The following is a 24,392-nucleotide window of genomic DNA, read 5'->3' as shown; positions in this document are numbered from 1 at the left end:
TAATAATAATAATAATAATAATAATAATAATAATAATAATAATAATAATAATAATAATAATAATAATAATAATAATAATAATAATAATAATAATAATAATAATAATAATAATAATAAATAATAATAATAATAATAATAATAATAATAATAATAATAATAATAATAATAATAATAATAATAATAATAATAATAATAATAATAATAATAATAATAATAATAATAATAATAATAATAATATATATATATATATAATAATAATGATAATAATAATAATAATAATAATAATAATAATAATAATAAAAAAATAATAATAATAATAAACTATAAACTTCAAATGATAATAGTAAAAGTAATTATAATGATAATAGTAATACTAATGGCAATAGTAACACTCATCATCATTAATCCCTTTTTGCCTTGGGACACTCCCAATTTACGGGTCAACTTGCCCTTCGAGCACTCCGCCTTTTCTTTGCCATAAGCTGTTTTTTGTGCCAATCCCCGAAAGCATACTCCTACAGTGAAAGCATGCAATTTGTTTCCTTTTTACATTTTTTTGTTGTTTTTTATTTTTTCGGTACACCTTAACTGTGCAAGCCTTTATTCCCGATTACACATGCATACGCCTTCCTCGTCCTCGTCCTCATCCTCGTCGTTGTCGTCGTCGTCATCGTCCGGTTGTCCGGCCGAACGTATTCTGTCTACTTGTTGGACATGCGACATATAACAGACCAGCTGCCTTTCAATGCCCATGATGATGGACAGGTCAGGACAGCAGAGCGTCTGCAGGAGACAGACAGACGGACGGACGGACAGACGGATGGACAGGCGTAGGACAAACCTCAAGTATGCGGTGGGATGTTGTGTGTGTGTGTGTGCGGCCCTTTTAATGTTATGAGGCAAGCACACACATGACAGCAGCTCCTTGTTGCTCCCTTTCCATGTCCCTCCTCCTCCTCTCTCTCTCTCTCCCTCTGCTCTTGCCTTGTGTCTGACGAAAGTTTCGAAATAAAGAAAAAAATTGCTTTGGCCATATTTTGCATAGTAAAATGTGGCTTATATATTTACATGTGAACCTAAAATGCAGCAATAGCCTTGCCACACACACACACACACACATACATACTGCTGACCTCCCCTTTCTCCACCCCACCTCACTTTTCTCTTTTGGTCTTTCTGCTTTGCTCTTTGGCTCTGAGCTCGCTCTTATCATTGCTCATTCCTCAGCCAAAGCAACGCCCCGAGGGCCCCGAAAACTTTTTAGAGTAAAGTTACTAGAGCAGTGCTGCCACGCCCCTCCCTCCGTTTCCCCTTCGAACGCACCACTCCACCACTTCTTTCTCTAGAGAAAAAACCAAAATAAACAAAAAAAAAATTATATATATATATATATATATATATATACTATATATTGTATGAAACAACAACAAAATACAAGTCGAATTTTTGTTTGTTGAGGTGCCTCGCAGCAGCTTCCCTTTCCCCTCCTATCTCTTTGTCCCTCTTTGGGCAACTGTTTTTCAATAGGCAGCACCCAAGTGCTGTGTGTGTGTGTGAATGTGTGAATGGTAAACACGATGGCAGCGCACAAAAGGCAACGTTGTTGTTGCTGCTGCTGTTGTTGTTGTTGTTGTTGTTCATCGCTCATGTTGCTGGCGGTTCTTCGCTCAAGTGTCGGACAAAGTCTTGTAAAAATTAATAAGCGTGTAAATTTTATTGTATTGCCAAACAGCAGTCCACTCTCTCACAAAGACACCCACACACACACACGCACATAAACACACACACACACACACAAACACACAGACGCAGTCTGTCACATTCACATTAAGTTTTATGCATGTGAAGAGTTTTGCTTTATTTGATGGGTTTTCGTCTAGCAGTTTTCCACTTCTTCCACATCCACTTCCACTCTTCTCCTCCTCCCCTCGCTGCTGCTACTGCTGTTTTTTTGTTTTTCATCTGCTTCTTTTTGGCCCAACTTAAGCTTAATGGCATCGCATTTTGTTTGGCCCTTTACACAGTGTCCCCAAAGCGAGCGTATATACTACTCGTAATAACGACCAAATGCACTTCAGCGACTACTCTCAAAGGGTTCTCTCTCTCTAACAGCGAGTGTGTTAATGTGCTGCAATTCCCTCTCTCTCTCTCTCTTTATCTCTAACTCTTTCTGTTCATGCTTCTTTTAGCTGCTAAGCTAAGCTAAGTGTCTGTCAGCAACTGTTACTCAATATCAACTGCTATTTGTTTCTATTATCTTTATCTATCGTTTAATGCATCTGATTTGCTTTCAATCGCACTTACTTTTTATATTTATTTGTTTATTTATCCATTTGATTCGCTTTATCCGATTCCATACTCTTATCATTTAACATTACCGAAACATTTCTTTAACCATCCATTTATATCTATTTTCAGCAACAATTGTGAATTTAATTCTTTTGTTGTGCTTATTCTATTTGTTCTTCTCAGATCCTAACAAATACAGTCATTTAGCACACTATTTGTTTCCATTTCCATTTCCATTTTATTTTTGTCTCTTCTTATCTGTTGACGAAGTTATGCAAATTTACCTACTATCTTTATCTGTCACTTTATCTTTCGCCTTGTTCTCTGTCACTTTTTTCCATTGAACTCAGTTATGTCAATTTATTCAGCTTGCGTTGATTATATATCTATATAAAGCACATACTATAAGCAAATACTACTTATCAATCATTGCGCTGTTTGTCTCTTAATCTTTCTTCTTTCATTATCATCATCTGATCATGCACTTTTCTACAGCTTCCTCAATGAATGTCTCATTTTTTCTCTATTTATCATCATTGTTTTTGTTCCATTCGAGTTACTCATTATAGACAATTTGATAATTTATCTTATTGTGTTGGCTAATTGGGTAATTTATATTTTGTTGTGATGAAATTAAATGAACAATTTTATAGTTTCGGTTTGAAATGCGCATTTGCTAGTAGATAATTCAACGCTAGAAATAAAACTTAAGTGAATTTCATAATTTAGCTTATTTTTTTAAAAACAAAAATACAATTCTGTTGAACTTCGTATTCCTAAATAAGATGGACCGTATTTCACTCTTAAATTCATATATTTTTAATATTTAATTATTTTCAATATTTAATATTTTTCAACGGCAACACCGCAACACGAGAAAGTGTGACCAGCTCATTTGTATAGAACTTATATTAAAATTATCGATATAAGAAAGGTTATTTTGAATTATTTGATATCCTAACAAATTCTTTTCTATTTCTATCAATTTTTTATTTTAATTAACTTATATAACAGTTATCGATATATTAAATGGTATTTCTCGATATATGAAATAGTATTTTTAATTGCTTTAAATTCAAAAAATTCATTTTTTCAATTCTAATCAACTTGTACATATTTTAATTACCTTTTTTTTTGGAGCACTTTTAGCTATAGCTTGCACCACTGTGGCGGCTATGGCTGGCGCTAGTTCTCACGCTTGTTGCGCTCGCTGCGTTGACGGCGACGTTTGCGACAGTTTAAGTTGGAAGCTTTTGTTTCAGCGCAGTGCAGAGCAGAGCAGAGCAAAGCAGCGCGCTGAGCAGTGAAAAAAATCTGCATAAATAATGTGGCGACACGCTCGGAGGAAGGCTGGGCTGGGAAGTGTTGATGATTTGATGGCTAGATGGCGAATACGGCGAATGCTGAGCCGTAACGCAAAAGTGCCTTAATGGCAGTCTAAAGACCTTGTTCTAAATTGCACTTCTCTTTTTTTGTTTTTTTTGTTTTTTGTTTTATATTTCGGAGAGGCTTCATTCAAACATGCAAAAAAAAAAATAGAGGAACGCAACGAAGCGAGACGCTCGGACTCGGACTTTAGAAACTCGGGAGGAGCTGAGCTCGGACTTACAACACTCTACTTCGCTCTGCTGTGATGTGGTGTGATAAAGTATCTCCTCAGATTGGTTAAGTGAACGCGACGAGAACCGAGCGGCTGGTTAATATTTAGCAACTGGCGCAGCGACAGCTCATTTATCAGCACGTCGCTCATATTATAAATTACTTGGACACTATGCGCAACGTGCAGCAGCTGCTGTTGCCGTTTTTAGCTGCCAGCAGCATCAGCTTCAATTAAAGCTAAACCTACGGTTAGAGAGAGAGAGAGAGAGAGTCGCTAGATGTTATCTGCTGATGTGTGGCCAAAGCGACGGCGAATTCGCCCTTCGATACGCAGTGAAGCGTGGAACGCTTCAAGCCAAACAGCAGCCAGCTTTTTTGCACTCTCTCACTCTCTACCTTTCTCTCTCTCTCGCACTCGCTTTTCAACTCTGGTGGTACTCAATGATTCCGCAGAGCGTACTCCACACGTTTGTACAGTGAAGCGTGCCGAGTTTTTAAAGTGAATAAGTCGAAAGTTCGAACCACGAATGTGTTAATTAAAACTTAACGTTTCGCCGCATACACAACGGCTAAAAGCAAGCAAAAAACAACTACAACAACAATAAGAACGAAAAAAATTGGAATAATAATAAGTATAAAGACAAGAACAAGCATAAGCTCAAGCACAAGAATGAGAACAAGAACGGCAACGGGATTGGGAATATGACATGAACACGAACTGTGAAGCCAAGAGCCATGATGTTATAATTCAATTTGTTAGTGTCAACCCATCGAATCATATTGAGTGAGCTATCAAATTAGCAGGTGCATTGAACCTGACGCTCAACGTGACTGAAGAAGTCAGACGAATGTGGCAATTGAATTGGAATTCGAGAGATGGAAGATGTCATTTAGGGGAAAAAACTGGCAGTAAAAAAAGGGAGCACAATATATAATGGATCACATCTATATTTTTATGCGATTTTGACCATTTAGTATTGACTTTGCATATGTTTATTGGTTTTGTGTTATAAATACATTTGAATTGCCAGCAAATCGACGTAAATTCGCAGTGTAATCAACTCGAATGAGTTACATAGCCCTCAGCTATTGCGTATTGCTGGCCTTTGTCATGCGTGATATAGCAGCTAGCAATTTTCCATACATACACACACACTCCATCACACATGTTGCCTTGGAGCGAGCAGCCTTCAATTGGGTGTCATAGCCGTTAGCTCTGAGCGCTGATTGAATTGGGAGCTTCTTCTTTTTTGGTTTAAGGGTTTGAGAAAGAAAGCATAACGCTTAACTATTAATATAAAATTAATCTATATCTATATTTTTATTAAATTTAGACCATTTAGTATTGACTTTGCAGCCTTCAATTGGGTGTCATAGCCGTTAGCTCTGAGCGCTGATTGAATTGGAGGATTCTTGGTTGGTTTAAGGGTTTGAGAAAGAGAGCATAACGTTTAACTATTAATATAAAATGAATCTACATCTATATTTTCATTAGATTTAGACCATTTAGTATTGACTTTGCATATGTTTAATGGTTTTGATGGTATAAATACATTTGAATTGCCAGCAAATCGACGTAATCAAATCAAATGAGTTATATAGCCCTCAGCTATTGTCATGCGTGACATAGCAGCTAGCAATGTTCCACACACACGCCTTGGAGTGAGCAGCCTTCAATTGGGTGTCATAGCCGTTAGCTCTGAGCGCTGATTGAATTGGAGGATTCTTGGTTGGTTTAAGGGTTTGAGAAAGAGAGCATAACGCTTAACTATTAATATAAAATGAATCTACATCTATATTTTTATTAAATTTAGACCATTTAGTATTGACTTTGCATAAGTTTATTGGTTTTGTGTTATAAATACATTTGAATTGCCAGCAAATCGACGTAATCAAATCAAATGAGTTACATAGCCCTTAGCTATTGGGCATTGCTGGCCTTTGTCATGCGTGACATAGCAGCTAGCAATTTGCCACACACACGCCTTGGAGTGAGCAGCCTTCAATTGGGTGCCATAGCCGTTAGCTCTGAGCACTGATTGAATTGGGAGCTTCTTGGTTGGTTTATTACTTTTGTTTTGGCAGTAGCCCAACGAATGACATTCATTGGGTTACAAAAGCCGTTAGTTTGTGGCGAAGGACTTGGAATCGTTATTTAATTTACCGGTCTACGCAACGCCTTTTACGACTCCATCGAACTGATGTTGTAGTTGCTGTTGTTGTTGTTGTTCGATCTCTTTCTGGATAAATTGACAATTAAAACAAAAAGTAATTAACACGCTGGCAACAGACGACGCCCCCAGCGGCAACAGCAACAGCAACAGCAGCAGCAGTAAAGCAGAAGGGAGCATTGGAAAGAACATGAAAACAAATGCCCAAAGTCAATGAACCCCAACCAAGCGACCAAGCAGCCAACCAAACAACCAAACAACCAGGCAGACAGCCATCCAACCGAACAACCGACCAGCAACAACAATAACAAAAGAAACCGGGATGGCACAACTGTTGGATGTGGATCGATCAAGCGATTGGCGTCGCCATCGACAGCAACAACATCGGCGTCAGCTATTTTATTGCACTCAAAAAAATACAAAATACAAAAAATTTGCAGCAAAATAAATACAAAACAAAACAAACAAAAAAAACGAAGAATGAAAGAAAGAAAGGAAATTGAAAGCCCAATCGCCCCGCGCCCGCACAACAATAACAATAACAATAACAAAAGGCGCAACTGACTTTGAAATTGTGCAACAAAACTCAATAAATAAATAAATAACAAAATACATGAAACGTGTAAAAAAAAAGTGTAAGTACAAAATGCAAAATGCAAAAAAAAAGCATCGCTGAAGCCAAGTTGAAGCCGACTGCAAAACTGGCAACTACAAACTGCAAAACTGCAAACTGCATTGTATGCAAATTGGCAACAAAGTTTCCGTTGGCATTCAACGGCTTTTGTGTGTGCAAACGGCCAAAAGAGGCGGGGCGCCACACAAAGGGCTAACAGCTGCATAGGAGAGAGCGAGAGAGAGGGAAGAGTGATAGAAACCGAGATAGAGAGAGGAGCGCTGAAATTGATAAGCGTGCACTATGCGTCGATTTTGATTTCATTTAAAAATTTTGCGCGTTATGTGCTCTCAATCGTTCGCTTATCATTTACCCAGCTCAATTCAACTACGTCATCATCATGCTGATCATAATGCTTATCACAACGATGATGATAATCATGATGATGATGATGATGAGCAGTAGCAGTGGCTGCTTTGATGACATCGAAATGCCAAAGAGCTACGTGTCCCATTTTGTCGTCGTAGTCGTCGACGACGTTGGCAAAGCGCGCGCGTTGCCATGAGAGCCCATTAAAACTTTTGGGCCACAAAGCAGCAGCAGCAGCAGCGACAGCAGCAACGGCGACAGCAGCAGGAGCAGTAAAAGCCGTAGGAGTTACTATCTGCACTGAGAGAAAAGTCTAGCAGCATTATTTCCTCACTCAAGTGCAGTTTTATCTATTACAGAAAGTCTATAAATTTAATATAATCTAATCAAAAATAAAAAGGATTTCACTTTACACTGAATTCAACTTTTAATAAATATCGAAATTTAAATTATTGAAGTATTTATTATCTAAATTTAAGTTAACAAGCATAGAAAGAAATAGTCTGAAGGCCTTAGTCGCTCTGGCTCATCTCATTGCAAGAAAGAATTGTATTCATTATTTACATAAATTAATAATAATTATACTGAAAATTTCGATAATTAAGTATTTGCAACCATAATTTAAATATGAGATTTTTACTTGAGGCTTGAATCAACAACAAATTCGACTAGATTTGAATAGACATTTAAATAGATTTTGTTTTGGTATTCTTCTTTGTTATTATTATTTTGGTATGTGTATAAAATTTCTTGTTTTTTTTTGTTAGAAATCTAACATTGATTTGGTTTAGATGTAGTTACGAAAATTTAAATTTGAACTCTTTACTTGACATTTGCACTAGCATTAAATTTAATGCACATACAAATACATTTTATATATTATCTTATTTATATTTCCTCTGTGTTTTTTTATTTATTGATAATTGTAGTTAACTTATATGTGCTACCTATATTAAATACCTCTATATAAAATATATGTTAATGTGTCAAAAGTTGCCAAACAATCATTGAACTACAGTTTTGTTTTTTTGGTAGTACACAATCTTTATACGATATTTGAACAACCAATTCTTAAAGTGCATTTTTTTTTTTTGACTGGCACTTTGACTAGAACTTTTTCTCGCTGTGTAGTGGTAGTAGAAATGCTGGTGCACTGGAACTGGGAAACTGCGCCACAATCAGCAGCTGGATCAACGCGCAAAGGAATTTTCGCAATTTGCCCGAATCTATGTTGGGAAAATTTTAATTTGGGCAAACAGCGCATCGTATAACACATAGAACAGAGAACAGAGCTGAGAGCAGAGCGGAACAAACTTCTTTTACGCAGTATCTGGCAATTGGCAATTGCACTTGATGTATTTGTGGTTGTTGCTGTTACTCTTTTTGGTCAGTCGATTTTTGTGTTAACTGGGCCAACTGACGCAGCGACTACGTTTGCACATTTCATTTCATTTCACGGTGCGTTTCTTGGTATTTTTTTCTGGTATTTCTGTGGCCCATCATTAATGGGCCTTCCTCTCAATGGGGCCCATTGATCAAAAAGTGCTGATAATAACAGAGCCCACACACATCACACTCCACACTCACAGTCTGTACTTACTACAGAGACATGAGAGAATGGGAATACGAATGAATGATAATGCGTGATGACTTCAAACTAACTAGTTCAGGGTTGTGTTGCTTTTGTTGTTGTGTGTGTGTGTGTGTGGCTGGCCAAAAAGGTCAAGTTCGTTGCGGAACTATATATTTAAATGGAAATAATGCGTGTAACAATGAATAGCCAGCCAGCTAGTTGTATGTGGTGCGAATAATTGCCAGCTGACTCGAAACATTAATGCTAACTGACAAGCAACTATCTGTAGCGTGTTTCTATGTCTCCATTTAGATAATCATTTCATGCATACGATTAAGATTTCAACTCTATTTTAAATAGAAGTTATTGCTTGTTTGCAAGGAACTGGAACTGGAACTGGAACCGGAACGGAAACTTAACCTCACAGAACTTTAAAAAAAAAACTGAGTATAAACTATCAGTAGCGTGTTTCTATTTAGATAATCTTTTCATGCATACGATTAAGATTTAAGCTCTATTTTAAATAGAAGTTATTACATGTTTGCAAGGAACTGGAACTGGAACCGAAACGGAAACATAACCTCAAAGAGCTTAAAGAAGTTGAGAAAAAAACTGACTAGCAACTATTTGTAGCGTGTCTCTATTTAGATAATCATTTAATGCTTACGATTAAGATTTCAGCTATTTTTTAAATAGAAGCTATTGCTTGTTTGCAAGGAATTGGAACTGGAACCGGAACGGAAACTTAACATCAAAGAACCTCAAAGAAAAAAAAAAGAAAAATAAACTGACTATAAACTATCAGTAGCGTGTTTCTATTTAGATAATCATTTTATGAAGATATCACACGATTAAGATTTCTCTATTTTAAATAGAAGTTATTGCTTGTTTGCAAGGAACTGGAACTGGAACCGAAACGGAAACATAACCTCAAAGAACTTAAAGAAGTTGAGAAAAAAACTGACTAGCAACTATTTGTCTCTATTTAGATAATCATTTCATGCTTACGATTAAGATTTAAACTCTATTTATAAAAGTAATTGCAAGAAACTTTAACTGTAACCGGAACGGAAACTTTACCTTAAGGAAGTTGGAAAAAAAGAAACACACTAGCAACTATCTGTAGAGCGGTTTTATGTCTCTATTTAGATATTCATTTCATGCAGATATCACACGATTAAGGTTTAAGCTTTGTTTTAAATAAAATTTTTTTTCTTGTTTGCGAAGGAACTGGAATCGGAACCGAAACCTTGCCGCAAAGAACTTGAAGGAGTTGCATGAAAAAATAAACCCTCAGCAAACTCAAACGAAACAATGCTCAGAGAGATGAACAAAACCACAGAAACAAATTTACTAATTACAAAAACAAACTCAATTCTTTCATTATCACTCTGGAGATATATTTGTTTTTGGTTTTTTCTTCCCTCTGTAGAGTGTTATATCTAAAGTTTGCAAAAGTTTCCTTTGGCGTAACTTTCCGGCAAAGGGATTAAAATGTGATTATACTTAATTAAGATGAAATCTACATGCAAATGCAAACTGGATTATTATACCCCTTTGGCCATTGGGCAAAGAAAGAAAGAACGGAACGAAAGTAGGAAGCAACAGGCGGGTTATGTTGCACTAAAATCTTTCATTTACGATGGATATTAAAAGGCGAACACTTCTCTCGATATCGATGGCAAGGAAGAGTGTCTGAATAAAGGATGTGAGTTTACTACGCATTTAGTATGCCACCACATCAGTTTGAGTTTCAGTTTCAGTTTCACTTTTAAGTTTCATGGCGATCGAACGAACAATAAACACTCAAGTGCCAAGTACTTTGTAGAGCAAAAGAGTAATGGCTTACGTTGTTTGTGGCGCCATCTAACGCTCGTTGCATGAATGCCTTTTTCATTATCATCATCATCATCATCATGGTGCGCACTCGAGTAATAATGATTCAGCATCACTTTCAATTCAATTTCTAATCCATTACAAAGTCGTGCACACCGCTAATGGCCAATTTTCCAATCGAATAGAAAATTCTTAAATAAAAAAAAAAACAAATGTTAAGCAGCTAACTAAAGCCCCACATCACAGGATGACTCGCTCCTCTTTCTCTCTCTCTCTCTCTCTTACTCTCTCTGTGTCATTATAACACACCGGAAATTACTTTTCTGGCTTACTAATTTCCAACATGGTTTTTGTTTAGACCTGACCAGGAAATGGATGGTCAGCAATCCCCTTGTTCCCGTTTAAATCCCAACAACAACACAGAACACAAAAGTTGACGAAGTTTTTTTGAACAATCCATTAAAATTGTCTCGTTAAAACATATTTACAGCACAGTAATAATGCAAGTTACAAAGTTGAATATTTTATGGACAATTTTAATATAAATTTTTCATTTTTTTTTGTTGGAATTTGTTTGTTTGCAAACTAATTTGCAAATATCTGTGCCAAAAATACACAAAAATATGACTCAAGGTGCAACTATAGCTCGTACATATTAAAAACTTATAAAAAGTTCTTTACCAGCTAACAAAAAACAAAGCAAACAAAAAAAAAATGGAAAAGTGAAAAGCTATTAGTCGATGAACTTTTGTGTTTGCAATGGCAAAAGGGAATTGAAAATTATGAGCTGGCAGCTGATTTGAATGGGAATTAAATGCAATATAGTTTTAGTTTTTTCGACTCATAGTTGACTCATAGTTTCCCCAAACTGAATTTTTGAGATATGAGATGGCTACGTGCTCAAAAGAAGATTAATAAAAGTCGACATTATAAACTTAGAAAATCTCAAACGAATTTAATCATTCGACTGCAACATATTGTAAATATAGAATTTGTTCTAATCAATCGCAGCAAATCAATTTTTATTTATCTAGCTCAATAAATCAATAATCATAATATATGTACTATATAGAGTACTGGCTTGTCTATAAGATATCACATGTTGATGTCGTGGTAAATCAAACGCATATCAGACAATTAGATTATTGGCTAATTCGCTTACAGCACTCAAGATATATCGCCAGATAAATACGCATATGTATATATTATATATATATATATATGTGTGTGTGTGTGTGTGTGTGTGTGTGTGTGTATGTCATGTATTTGTAATGACAGTCGAGAGTTGGACATTCAATTTGCATGGCAATGAGCTGGCTTATTGAGTTATTCAGTTATTCGTTCTCTCGACTTTCTCGGCCCAACAACAACAACAAGAACAACAACAACAACAACATAGTTGAGGCTGCAGCCTAATTTCATTTGGGAGAAGGCAAATGTGACTGTGTGTGCTGCTGCTGCTGTTGCTGCTGCTTCTTCGCACTTCTTCAAAGATGAAGTGACGTGTTGCACATGCCGCATGCCGCATGTGGCATGCCACCAAGTATAAATATAACAAGTGCCAAGTGAAATATGTACATAAATAAAATGAACACGCTGCGGAATGGTTGTCGACGGGACATGGACGCGCTGCTTCATGTTGATGCCACGACACGATGCATGGAAATCGAGTTGAAGTTGCACGTTGTTGCAACTTCAGCCAGGCAAAAGCTTTTGTCTGCTTTTTGGTACCGCGACTAATTGTTGTTGTTGTTGGTGTTGTAGGCGACAATGAAGCTGCCGCTGATGTTGCCACACACAGCTGTGGCAGGCGCTGCCTGTGATGTATTGAAGAGTTTTTGGCATTGCCGCGCTGACGTTGACAGGCCGAAGAAGGACCAAAAGCAAGCTCTATGTGTGAGTGTGAGTGTGTGTGTGTGTGTGTGACTTTTGTGCAACTACGAAAAGTGCAACAAACTTTGACAAAATAAAACAAAAATGTGCGCCCCAAAGGCAAAAGAGTGCCCAGCAAATGGCAACAGCAGGATGGCAAATGAGGGGCCGGGGGGAGAGTAGGTTGCTGGTAGCGAGGGCGGCGGAGGCGTGGCTAGCAAATGAAGCGCCAGCAAGTGCGCCAAGTTCCAGGCAGCCAGCAACTTCAAATCGTCAAACACACACACATGCAAGCATTCACACACACACACACATGCACAGTCTGCCTGCACTGCTTGCATTGAAGCTACACACGTTGCAAAAAAGAGCGCGTGCGAGAGGCGAGTGCATTGAAATTGAAGCACTCTCATTATGCGGCTGCAGGCACAACAACAGTGTTGACACCACACACACACACACTGAGACACACTCATACGCATAGCTATTTTTTTTGCAGACAAAATAAGCGTATAGCAAAGAGCGTTTATTGTTTGTGACGCTTGATTGAATTTTGAATTTAATCGCAATTCGCGTCGCTTTTCATTTTTGTTGCTAGAACGAACTATTAACAAAAAAAGAATCAGCAATGAAATGAAATCAACAAAAAAAAATTCTAGCTCCCACGAGCATTATGAAAGTGAGGCAAACAACCGAAAGCGATAAGCGGATTTGGCATGTGAGTGTGTGTGCATGTGTATATAATATTAACGATAATATTAATATTTAACACTTGCCGCATGCCAAAAATAAGACTAAAACATGCAAATAAGCTATCTAACTTGTTGGTTTAGCCTCAAATACCGCTAGATTTAGCTTTAAAATAGTCACGCTGCCAGCACAGCTGCAAGCAGCGGGAGCAAAAAGCAGTGGAAAGAAAAAAAAATGCGAAGCAGAAAAGCAAAAAAAAAAAAAAGAAATAAAACCGCAACTGAAGACGACATCAACAACAATACAAACAACAACAACATCAGCAGCAGCAATAATAATATTGGAGTAATGGCAAACTTGGTTAAAGCTTGTGTGTAAAGATGACGTTGCCTTGCTGCTCTAAGGCGAAGCACCCGCCTCTCCCCCTTTCACAATCATATCATTCGTTCAAAGCTTCTTTCTCGCTGCCCCCAATTATTATGATTATTTTTGATTTGTATTTGAATTAAAAGTAATATGTTAATGCTTATGGAAATTATTGGCTAATTAACGTTGACTGCTGGTTGCAAGTTAACAATAACAAATCAATTGATATACAAATAATATTTACTTACTCGTGCGGGTTGTTGGCTCATTAAAATTGTGACTTGTCCGCTGCTGGATTCCACTTCTTCTGGTTCTTCTGCTACTACTGCTTCTGCTTCTTCTTCTTATAATTACAATAACAATCGAACAGCGCCGGGCCGTGTGTTTTGTTGTTGCTTCTTTCTTTTTGCCTTTGCGTGGCTTTGCTTTTGCTTAGCTTTGTTGTCGTGTCAAAGGAGTCGTCGTCGACTTGATTGAGTTTTGATCAAAGAAGAGTTGTCACTTGCACTTGTTGTTGTTGCTTTTTGGTAATTCTATTGATTACAAACACACGCATACGCACGCACGCACACACATGCTCAAACACACTGACGTGTATGCTTCACGCACTTATAAACAAATGCAGCACACGTATTTAATGTTTGCAAGTGTTGTTTGGCATTTACAAAAAAATAAAAATAAATAACCACAATGCACGTCCGACTTTTGGAGCCGCAAATAATCTACTGAATAAATACGCGAACTATCGGCATATTCGATAGCATGCCAAACGTGCATATTATCGGCCAGTTATCGACTACTTGTTAGCATCGTCAGCTGATTGACATGTGTTGCCAACTGGCAACCTTGTGCTGTTAAGCGTACATTTACTGTTGCCAGGTGGCAACGCTACCCTATTGGCATACCTGTGTTTAGCGGCACCGCTTCTGGTTATGAACATTTCTTGCAGTAATTTATTGCTGCATGACCACGCATTTGCATTTTCATGTATTTTATAAGCGTTTATAAATAATTTTTACACATTGCGCGCTTTATTTGAAATCAGCTGTGTGCGGAACCTATTCGATAACAGCACTAAAGTAAGAAGGCAGCAGCGCTGCCAGCTCTGTTGTTTGACATGGATTTTACTTCGCTGCGCACAGATGGCGCTACAGCGTTAGTTGTCTGTGTTGCCGACAGCTGGCGCTGCTGAGTTTTCAAATTGGCGGCTTGCTTTGAAATGCAAAACGTCAACGCGAAATAAATTATCTTATTCAAAGTGCAAAACAGCTTGCAAGTTTTCTTATCAGCCAAATTGCTTATTATCGTGTACTTTACCAAAATCACCAAAGACAATCGCACTAGTATACAAATATCGCTTAGCAGCCCTTATCAATTATGGGCAATAAACATTCCACAGACGTTTCCGTTCATTACAATTTATTTAATACTTGTACTGTGCCCATTCGAGGGCACCCACATTCATTTAATTTTATGGGCACCCAGCTAATCGATAAAACCACACCACAACACACAACACATTCGGCGAGTGCATTATGAGTCAGTTTTTACGTACGCACCAACACCTCGTAGAACTCCTGCTTCACTTCCTCCCCGCCGAAGGGAATATAGATGCAGCCATGCGATGGATGTATCTTGCCCACCGTCACACTGTCACAGTAATGCGCCCGACCCACATACAATGTCTCGCCATCGCAATTGGGTCCCGATGCCACCGCATTGGGCACCACATTGCCATGGGATGCTTGAACCCATTGATAGCCAGCTCCGACGAGCACCTGGACATCGGTCACCTCATGCTCGGCCTGGGCATAGGCAGCATAGGCTGTGGCCTTTGCAGGCACCACTTTGGCGGGCAGCAGATCGCCATTGCGAAAGACGCGACCCACATAGATGGCATCCCCATTGGAATCGTGGCCACCGAGAACAGCGCCCGGGGGCAGATTGCCGGCGGTGGTGTCGATCCAACGTTCGGGCTGTGACAGCACTTCGTAGGCAAAGATCTTGACCTCATCGGAATCGTAGGGAATATAGAGGCAACCATGCGATGGATGCACTTTGCCCACGGTTAAGCTGCCCGCATGATAGCCACGTCCCGCATACAGATATTCACCGTCGCAATTGCGACCCACTTTGACGGCACCGGGGGGAACGGCTCCGTGCTCGGCCGGCAGCCATTCATAGTTGTGGCCACTGAGCACCTCGTAGTTCTCGAGCTCAACCTCCTGGCGCGCATACGCCACGTATGCCTTGCCCTTGTTCGGTATCACCTTGGCTGGCAGCATATCGTTGCAATAGAAGGCGCGTCCAATGTAAATCGTATCGCCATCCGAATCATGTCCGGCAACAACCGCATTTGGTGGTACGCTCCCATGGCTAAAGTGCCTCCAGCTGTGCTCTGTAGTGTGAGTTTAGAAGATGGCAGATAGATTGCGTATGTGTTCTCTGTAGTCTAAAGTCGGACTTGGCACGCATTCGCATTTGCCGAGGCGCGTCACTCACCTGCCATTGTTGTTCGCTTGTGTTGTTTGATGTGAACTAACCGACTAAACGTCAACGCCAACAATGGCAACACCTTTAATGGCCATTCCGTGTTCCCGCATCGCTGATAAAAAGCTGCCTTCTCGCTCACCTTATCGTCGTCGTCAGGTCGACCGAGATAAGACCTTTTACACTTTACACTTTACAGCCTATAGCCATAGTCACAGTTATAGTCAGAGTCACAGTTACAAACATTACGAAATTTATTCAAGTCAATAAAAGTGTTTTAGGTGCAGCAAGTATTAAATATTTTCAAAGTATAGGAAATAATGAAAGGGTTAACAAAACTCCATCGTTCTGCAAACTATTTTTTTTTATATTCATTATATTTATACCCGCTTCCTGTAGTATCTCTGTGATTGCGAATGGACAAAAATTATGAAAGTTACTTAGGTTATTTACAAGAAAGGTATCTTCGTTGCTTTGACTGACATTCTGGTATACTTTGACCTCTATGGTATATTTTGAATGTAGTATATATACAAAAATTAGGTATATTTTAAGAATTATACCGCACTGTTTTGCTTTAATTCAAAATGGTTAGAGTGTATCTTTCTGTTTATTTTGTACAGGAAAAAGCCAATTTTTTTATAATTAAATAAAATTAAAAAAGAAAAAAATAAAACTCATTTATTAAAATAGTTGAAACAACTTGTACTTAAATAATAAAAATATAAGTGATAAAAGCCTGTTCTATAGTATTTAATTCTCTATAACCGAATGGGGGTTGAATTATTGTTAAATTTATTCTTAATTAAATTAAATTATAAAAAAAAATTAATTTATGAATATAGCTTAAGAATGTTTCACTTAAATTATAAAAATAAAAATTGTAAAAATCTGTTCTTTTTTATTTAATTGTCTCTAATTGAATGCTTATTGAATTATTGATGAACTCTATTAAAGTATGGTTACCTCAACCTAAGAGTTTGTCTTCAGAATCTATTAAGTATATTATTCATATTAATTATATTTCATATGTTCCTCACACGAAAATAAGGAACAAAACTTTGCACCTTAAATGTTGGTAGAATTTGCTGCGCAAAAAGTGCAGCATACTTTTAGGTGCTTAATTTTATTGAAACTAATAAAATTTAAGGAAAACAAATCTAAGTGACTTTAGTTCTTGTTTCTTAAGAGCTTTAGATTTGATTGTAGTATTTTTGTTGGTTTGAAAAAAGTCATTACTCAGACTTAAATAACACAGTCAAAGTTCATATTTTCATTAAAAATTAGACTTTTAGTTTAAACAATTATTTATTATTTTTACATTGTATTTGAATAAGTTTTGTACGCCGACTTGATAAGCAACAGTAACGTTTAAATTTTCTATAAAGATAAGACATTAATTTTAAAAAATTCTTTCTGAAAATTTGTTATATTTAATAGTTCATTGAAAAACTGCTATTTATGTCAATTTAATATTGAATTAATTTAATTTAAAATCGTCGTCAAAAATCAATAAAGAAACCGGTATGTCATTACCAAACAACCTAATAATATTAATTATGCAATTTACTTATTGTTTAAATAGACAGATTGTAAATAAAAAAAAGAGAAAATATGTTTTATTATTTTTTAAAATGTATTTACCTTTAACTAGACTGAGTATTAATCGAGAAAAGCTTTTTAAATCGTGCTAAACGCTTGCGGGTGCTTAACATGCTATTACCATAAAATACATACTTGTATTTTTACTTATTTTTAGCCTTGGAGGTATTTGTTAAGCTCACCACGTTTAATGCGAAGCATTAGGTAACCGAAAATCCAATTGGGAAAGCTATGTTGATCCTTTATTTGTTTGCCGCATTTTGCCTGTGTTTGTTTCTTCAATCCACGTTCCTTTTTTTACGCACTCCACTTATTTAGTGGCTGCTGCGTTTACGTTTCTTCTTGTTTTCACGCTTTTTTTTACGGCTGTTGCCATCCATTGATTTTCCACTGTGTTTTCTTTTGTGTTTTTCCACTTTTGCACAGTTGTTGCTGCTGCTGCTGTTTTGTTGTTTTGTTCAGTTGCTGCTTTTGTTTGCGATTTCGACAATTTACAACTATTTTCGTGCAGTTTGCAAGGATGTGCGGGGGAAGGATGCACTCTGCACGTTCAATAGCTGCACCTGCGCACTGTGGTACGCAGTCAATTTGTTTGCAATCAAAGTTTAAACGTTGTTTAAGAATTTAAATACAGTTTGTACTAAATGAATTTTAATTTGCTGCTTGAAATATTTAGGCATAACAGTTAGTAATCAGTTAGTAATCACATATAGTAATCATATCGTCATTGAAGATACTAATAATAAGGTATAAGGTGACACAATAATTATAAAATAATAAATGTCTATTTTTCAAAATATTGGCAAACTAATTTATTATTTCGTATAAATAATAACAAAATAAATATGAAAGAATGTTAACAATGCGAATAAGTAAGAAAGGGAATAAATAAGTAAAAGATATTCGCTACAGATTTTGAATATAAGTAAAATAATGTGATAATATTCTTAAATATATAAAATCAATATATCGCAAAATACTGAAATATACCAAAGTCTACGTTTTTGGTATATTAATGGAGTGCTATTATACATATGTATATCAGCTACTGAGACCCGTAGTAAGTAGGCGTGTTTGCCCATACAAAAGTATTTCTTAAATAAATTTTACATTGTTTATCTGATCCAAATTTTTTATTATATGTACCAAAAATTGACTTTATCGACAAGTGCTGTCGAAATATTGTATTTTTATCTCTTATAGTCTTTGAGATCTAGGTGTTGATATGGACGGACGGACAGAGAGACAGACGGACATGGCTTTATCGTCTCGGCTGTTGACGCTGATCATGAATATATGTACTTTATGGGGTCGGAGATGCCTTCTTCTGCTTGTCACATACATTTCCAGCAGGCTCAATGATATAATACCTATGATATAATCCTATGGCTAGCGGGTATAACAACTGAATTAGGGTATATAGTATATATGATTGTTACAATATTGGAGAAGTCTTAATCAAAAACAGAATATGTATATATAAGTTTTATTTTACTAATATTTGAAGTTTGACTTAGTTAATACATCATACATATTAATTGTTGTAAACTATTTTGATTTTTCATATTCATTAGATGTAATATGGAAGATTTCTAAATTTGCATTCAGCATAAATGCCAAAATATAATAATGTTATACGCTTGAAGGAAGTAAAAGCTTTGTATGTTAAACTAAGCAAAACCGTTGCATATTTAATAAATGCCCCACTGTGAATGTATGTGTGTGTGTGTGTGTGTTAGTGAGATGATAGTCGCTTGTATGTAGTTGGGACTACCTGTAACGCTTTTCCGCTCTCAATACGCATCCGTCGGCTGCTTGCTGGACCCGCAGCAGCAACAGCAACAGGACCGCGAACAGGAGGCGCAGGAGCAACACGCCAACGCCAACGTCGACGTCTACGTCGACATCGACATCGAGGCCAGTTGAGTCGTGGTTTTTGCTTTGGCCACACAATGCGGCAGTTTGGGAGTCGCGGTCTGACGCGGTCTCTTTCGGTCCCTCGGTCTCTTTCGGTCATTTACTTTGGTCCACCGACCAACCGACAACTGCGTAACTCTCAGCAATAGAGTTGGGGAAAGGGTGGAGTGGAAGGTGAGGGGCAGGGAGCAGGGAGCAGGGAAGGGGGAGAACCAATTGTTGTTGTTCTGGGGAAACGCTGCTCGAGAGCGAGCTGGTCACTCACATTGGCCTGTGGTTGCGTCAGCTGTACGGCGTATCTGCTAATGGATGCAGAACCTGCAGCCACAGCTGCAAAACAAACAACAAAAACAACAGCAACAACAATGAAAACAACAGCAACAACAACGACAACAACAACGCTTTAGTCAAGCAACAAAATGTGCAGCATTCAGACGAATTAATGATGCGTACTCCGGAGTCAGCGTCACACTTAAAGATGCCTCCATTGACCAGGTTTTAAAGCAGTCGCATTAGCTGCTGCCATTGATGGGTGAAGAGAGAGAGGTAGAGCAGGAAGAGGAAGAGGGGAAGGGGGAAGAAAAGCTATTAACTGCCAGTCAGCTGTTAATGCGTAATTACGCCTCAGCCAAGCCAGCTGCTGCTTAAAGCCAAACTCCAATGCGCTTTCAATTCGCGCTGCGGTTTTATTTCCACAATTTGTGGCACGAAAAGCAACCTTTGTGATTCTCTGAAACTTTTCCCTGCGATGCTGACTTCTGGATTCAAAACATTTCGATAATTAGTAATAATGAAAGTCAGTCATGATTACAAGTTTGGTAATTCAGGTAATCTACACCTATATCCATGTATATTTATATCTATATCTATATCTATATCTATATCTATATCTATATCTATATCTACATCTATATCTATATCTATATCTATATCTATATCTATATCTATATCTATATCTATATCTATATCTATATCTATATCTATATCTATATCTATATCTATATCTATATCTATATCTATATCTATATCTATATCTATATCTATATCTATATCTATATCTATATCTATATCTATATCTATATCTATATCTATATCTATATCTATATCTATATCTATATCTATATCTATATCTATATCTATATCTATATCTATATCTATATCTATATCTATATCTATATCTATATCTATATCTATATCTATATCTATATCTATATCTATATCTATATCTATATCTATATCTATATCTATATCTATATCTATATCTATATCTATATCTATATCTATATCTATATCTATATCTATATCTATATCTATATCTATATCTATATCTATATCTATATCTATATCTATATCTATATCTATATCTATATCTATATCTATATCTATATCTATATCTATATCTATATCTATATCTATATCTATATCTATATCTATATCTATATCTATATCTATATCTATATCTATATCTATATCTATATCTATATCTATATCTATATCTATATCTATATCTATATCTATATCTATACCTATCTTATAATTTTCTCATTTCTTTGAATATTTCGTTAAACGCTTTCACTGATTCCCTGAGGACGGAAATAAGAAAGGGAATCGACTCGAGGCGTGGCTGGAAATGGTAAGGAAATCGTCCTGTCGCCAACTGTTGAGCAACTGTGGCAATTTCAACTGAGTTTCGAGGGCATCCTGTCAAAATTGCTTATTGCAGAAGTTGTCATCATCGCTGCATTCCTTCCCGCTTGTTCCTCAACATCATCACTATCATCACCATCACCATCCTCATCATCATCATCATCATCATCGTCGCCTTCGCCTTCGCCTTTTTCGTCGTCGACGTCATCATCATGATTGTTGTCGTTTCCGCTTGACTCGAACTTGGCATTGCGATTGCAGCTTGATTTCCATTTGCCGTTCGCAAATTGAGAGCATTGGGAAAATGTTTTTCCTGTTGCATTTTCGGCATGCCAAAATTCAACTAGTAGTTGTCTTGGGTAATATGAGAATTTTTGTTTGCATTCGTGAAATTTTGAACGTGAACATGAACTCGTGAACGGGAATGCTGCAAATGCGGGAGTTCAAATTAGGAAGTTCAATTAATGAAATGAAATTGCAGTGTAAAGCCAACTGCAGCGTGAAAGGAAAAGAGAAAGAGCAAGACACAGAATGAGAGAGAGAGAGAGAGAGAGAGAGAGTAAAAGGGAAAAGTTGCTTGAGACATTAACGAATATTTGAATATTCTTAGATTGCTCCATTGCTGCTTATGGCAGAAGTTTCAATTGCTTGCAAGTGCACATGGCAAATTTCAAGGGGGAAAAACTATTGTATTTTCTAAAATTATAATTTCAAAAAGAACTTTACTTCAAAAAGTCGAAAGCAAAAGCTCAAAGTAATGAAATAGAAATATTTGTGTTAACTCATGAAATAACTTGCAATTCAAATAAGCATACGACGTGTAGGTCGATGGCAATATGAAGTAAAATGAAATATTGTGTAATTGGGAAACCTTAAAACTGCTTCAGTTGATGTGTTAAAATATGTCACAAAAGATATTGCTGGCACTTAAAATAATTAATTAAGCATACGCTAAAGACTGTTTAAAAAACAGAAAATAGAAAATAGATATGGCAACTGCGGTTCAATACATATAATTAATTAAGCATACGCTGCGTATGCCAATAGAAACTTGTTGACTTTCTTTTATAGATTAAATATTTACTTTATTCTGTAAAATGTGGGTAAAAAAAAATACAAAAAAAGGATGATAATGTAATTGCTTTTAGACCAACTCTGGCTCAACTGGCATCCACGATTCAAAGTCCGACTTTGGCGGCGAGTCGCTAATGTCCGCCTTGACGGTGTAGTTGCTCTGATTGATGCTGTAGTGCACATTGAGATAGAGCTCCTTGCGGAAGGGCAGCGCAAAGTATCCTTGCTGCTTGATGGCATCCTTCTCGTTGCGATGATAGAGAACGACAGCGTTGCTGAGCACCAAACGCAACTCACTCGACCCATCCGCATTCCGTCTGACATTCTGTTTGACTATCTTGATTAGCTGCGTTTCAGGTTCGCGAACTTGCGGCAACGATGGCAACGACAACAACGGTTCACAGCGGCAGCTCAGCTTCTGGGTAAGCGGACAGCTTTGGCTGCCAGTTGCTCCTGCTGCTCCTCCTGGCTTCTGTCCTCCCAGATTGGCCAGGTTACCGATTTGACCCAAGCTGCCAAGATTACCCAGATTGCCCAAGGCGCCCAGTTGACCCAAGTTGCCCAGATTGAGGCCACCGACTGTGGTGCCGAGGCCACCCAGCATATTGGACAGACTCTGGAGCGGCAGACTGGTCAAAATGGGACCGACCAGCGGCAGATTCTGTGCAAAGGCGGGCAGAAAACCGGGCTGCTGTTGCACGGGTGCCACGACAGCAATCGGTTGCAGCGGTTGCACTGGTTGCAAGCTTGGCAGTGGCGCCACAGGCAGCAGCGGTTGCACTGGCTCCACTGGCGGATTTGCATTGAAATTGTCATAGTAGACGGGTATCTGTGTGTTGTGTTGTATTTGAAAATCAGTTAACTCAATTCGTTCCCCAATATGCGCTCTCAACTGCTCTTCACTTACCAATTGTCGCTTGGGACGTTGCTCCGGCTTCACAGTTGTCGTTGTTGTTGTCTTTGGCATCGTTGTTGTTGTTGGTGTTGGTGTCTTGTCGGCAACTTCAATTGCAGCTGCCACGCAGATGAGCAGAATAAAACCCCAGATAGTCTCGCATCTTTGCTCGCTGTTTGCTCAGTGTTCTGTGTTGCTGTGTTCAAAATTTCCAGCTCTTTTATATGCTTATCTTCCACTTTTTAGGCAGCTTTAATCGCCCCTAGCACTTCGAGTTCTTTAATGTGTACAGGAACCTGTTATCAGTTTGCCAATATTTTAATACTTTATCGATACTCGCATTGAATTGCCGCGAATGTGGGTCAAATCACTGGGCGCAGCTTCAGAATGATTCTCTGTTGAAAAGTTTAAAGTAATTTCGTATTTTATTTCAGGAAGCGTCTTACTTTTGTGGCGCTTTATTAATAAATGTATTTAATCTAATTTCGAGGGAGAAGTTAACCCAAATTTAGGTTATATTTATTTAATTATATGTTAATTCTATAGCATTTCTATTATTGCAATAAAAAAGCTGTCAACAATTATTAATAAAAGGAAGCATGAATTAAGACCTTGTTTTGGCAGAAGTTGAGCAAAAGGTTTAAAACATTGATTTTAATAATAAATGAGAAACTATTCTGAATCAAACTCTTTTAAAAAGAATATTAAATTAACTTTATTATTAGCTATCGTTGTTAGAAATTAAAACAAGTAAGAAAGCTACAGGTGAGTATGCTCGACTGTGAAATACCCACTACCATATTCAATGTAAGCCATATTCTAAAAAATATAACAAAATTATTATACTGAAAAGTACCAAAATACTCCGAAGACGGTATTTGGTATGTATATTGAAATAGTACTATGTTCAGAATATATCATAAAGTACAAAGTATACCGAAAGTTATATTTGCGATGTGAAACAACATATAAAATATACCAAAATATACCAGATTGTCAGCCAAAACCCGATTGCACTAGGCGTTTTTATACCCGCTACCCATAGGGTAGAAGGGTATTATAACTTTGTGCCGGCAGGAAATGTATGTAACAGGCAGAAAGAGTCATCTCCGACCCTATAAAGTATATATATTCTTGATCAGCGTCAACAGCCGAGACGATATAGCCATGTCCGTCCGTCCGTCTGTCCGTCTGTCCGTATGAACACCTAGATCTCAGAGACTATAAGAGATAGAGCTATAATTTTTTTTTCGACAGCATTTGTTATGTTTGCACGCAGATCAAGTTTGTTTCAAATTTTTGCCACGCCCACTTCCGCCCCTGCAAATCAAAAAAATCGAATAACAAGAGTAATTTTAAAGCTAGAGTTACGAATTTTAGTATATACAGTAA

At 37.3% G+C, this 24,392-nt stretch overlaps 2 protein-coding genes across 2 annotated transcripts; both read right to left on the bottom strand.

Annotated features, from left to right (window-relative positions):
- Positions 1–14,777: 14,777 nt before the first annotated feature.
- Positions 14,778–15,986, bottom strand: LOC132795504 (uncharacterized). The gene is made up of 2 exons (XM_060806243.1): positions 15,878–15,986; positions 14,778–15,773 (listed from the first exon to the last, which is right to left on the bottom strand). Exons 1-2 carry the CDS (start codon positions 15,882–15,884, stop codon positions 14,923–14,925), a joined length of 858 nt encoding a protein of 285 aa, XP_060662226.1. The 5' UTR covers positions 15,885–15,986; the 3' UTR covers positions 14,778–14,922.
- A 6,150-nt stretch (positions 15,987–22,136) lies between these two features.
- LOC132796813 (uncharacterized) lies at positions 22,137–23,185 on the bottom strand. The gene is made up of 2 exons (XM_060808124.1): positions 23,013–23,185; positions 22,137–22,934 (listed from the first exon to the last, which is right to left on the bottom strand). The coding sequence occupies exons 1-2, from the start codon at positions 23,070–23,072 to the stop codon at positions 22,176–22,178; spliced, it is 819 nt and encodes a 272-aa protein (XP_060664107.1). The 5' UTR covers positions 23,073–23,185; the 3' UTR covers positions 22,137–22,175.
- Between the last annotated feature and the right edge of the window lie 1,207 nt (positions 23,186–24,392).

This window comes from Drosophila nasuta, chromosome X, assembly GCF_023558535.2.
Source record: "Drosophila nasuta strain 15112-1781.00 chromosome X, ASM2355853v1, whole genome shotgun sequence".
NCBI classification, from domain to species: Eukaryota; Metazoa; Arthropoda; class Insecta; order Diptera; family Drosophilidae; genus Drosophila; species Drosophila nasuta.
The sequence above is the reverse complement of the archived record's forward strand: the minus strand, read 5'-3'. Positions and strand labels throughout refer to the sequence as shown.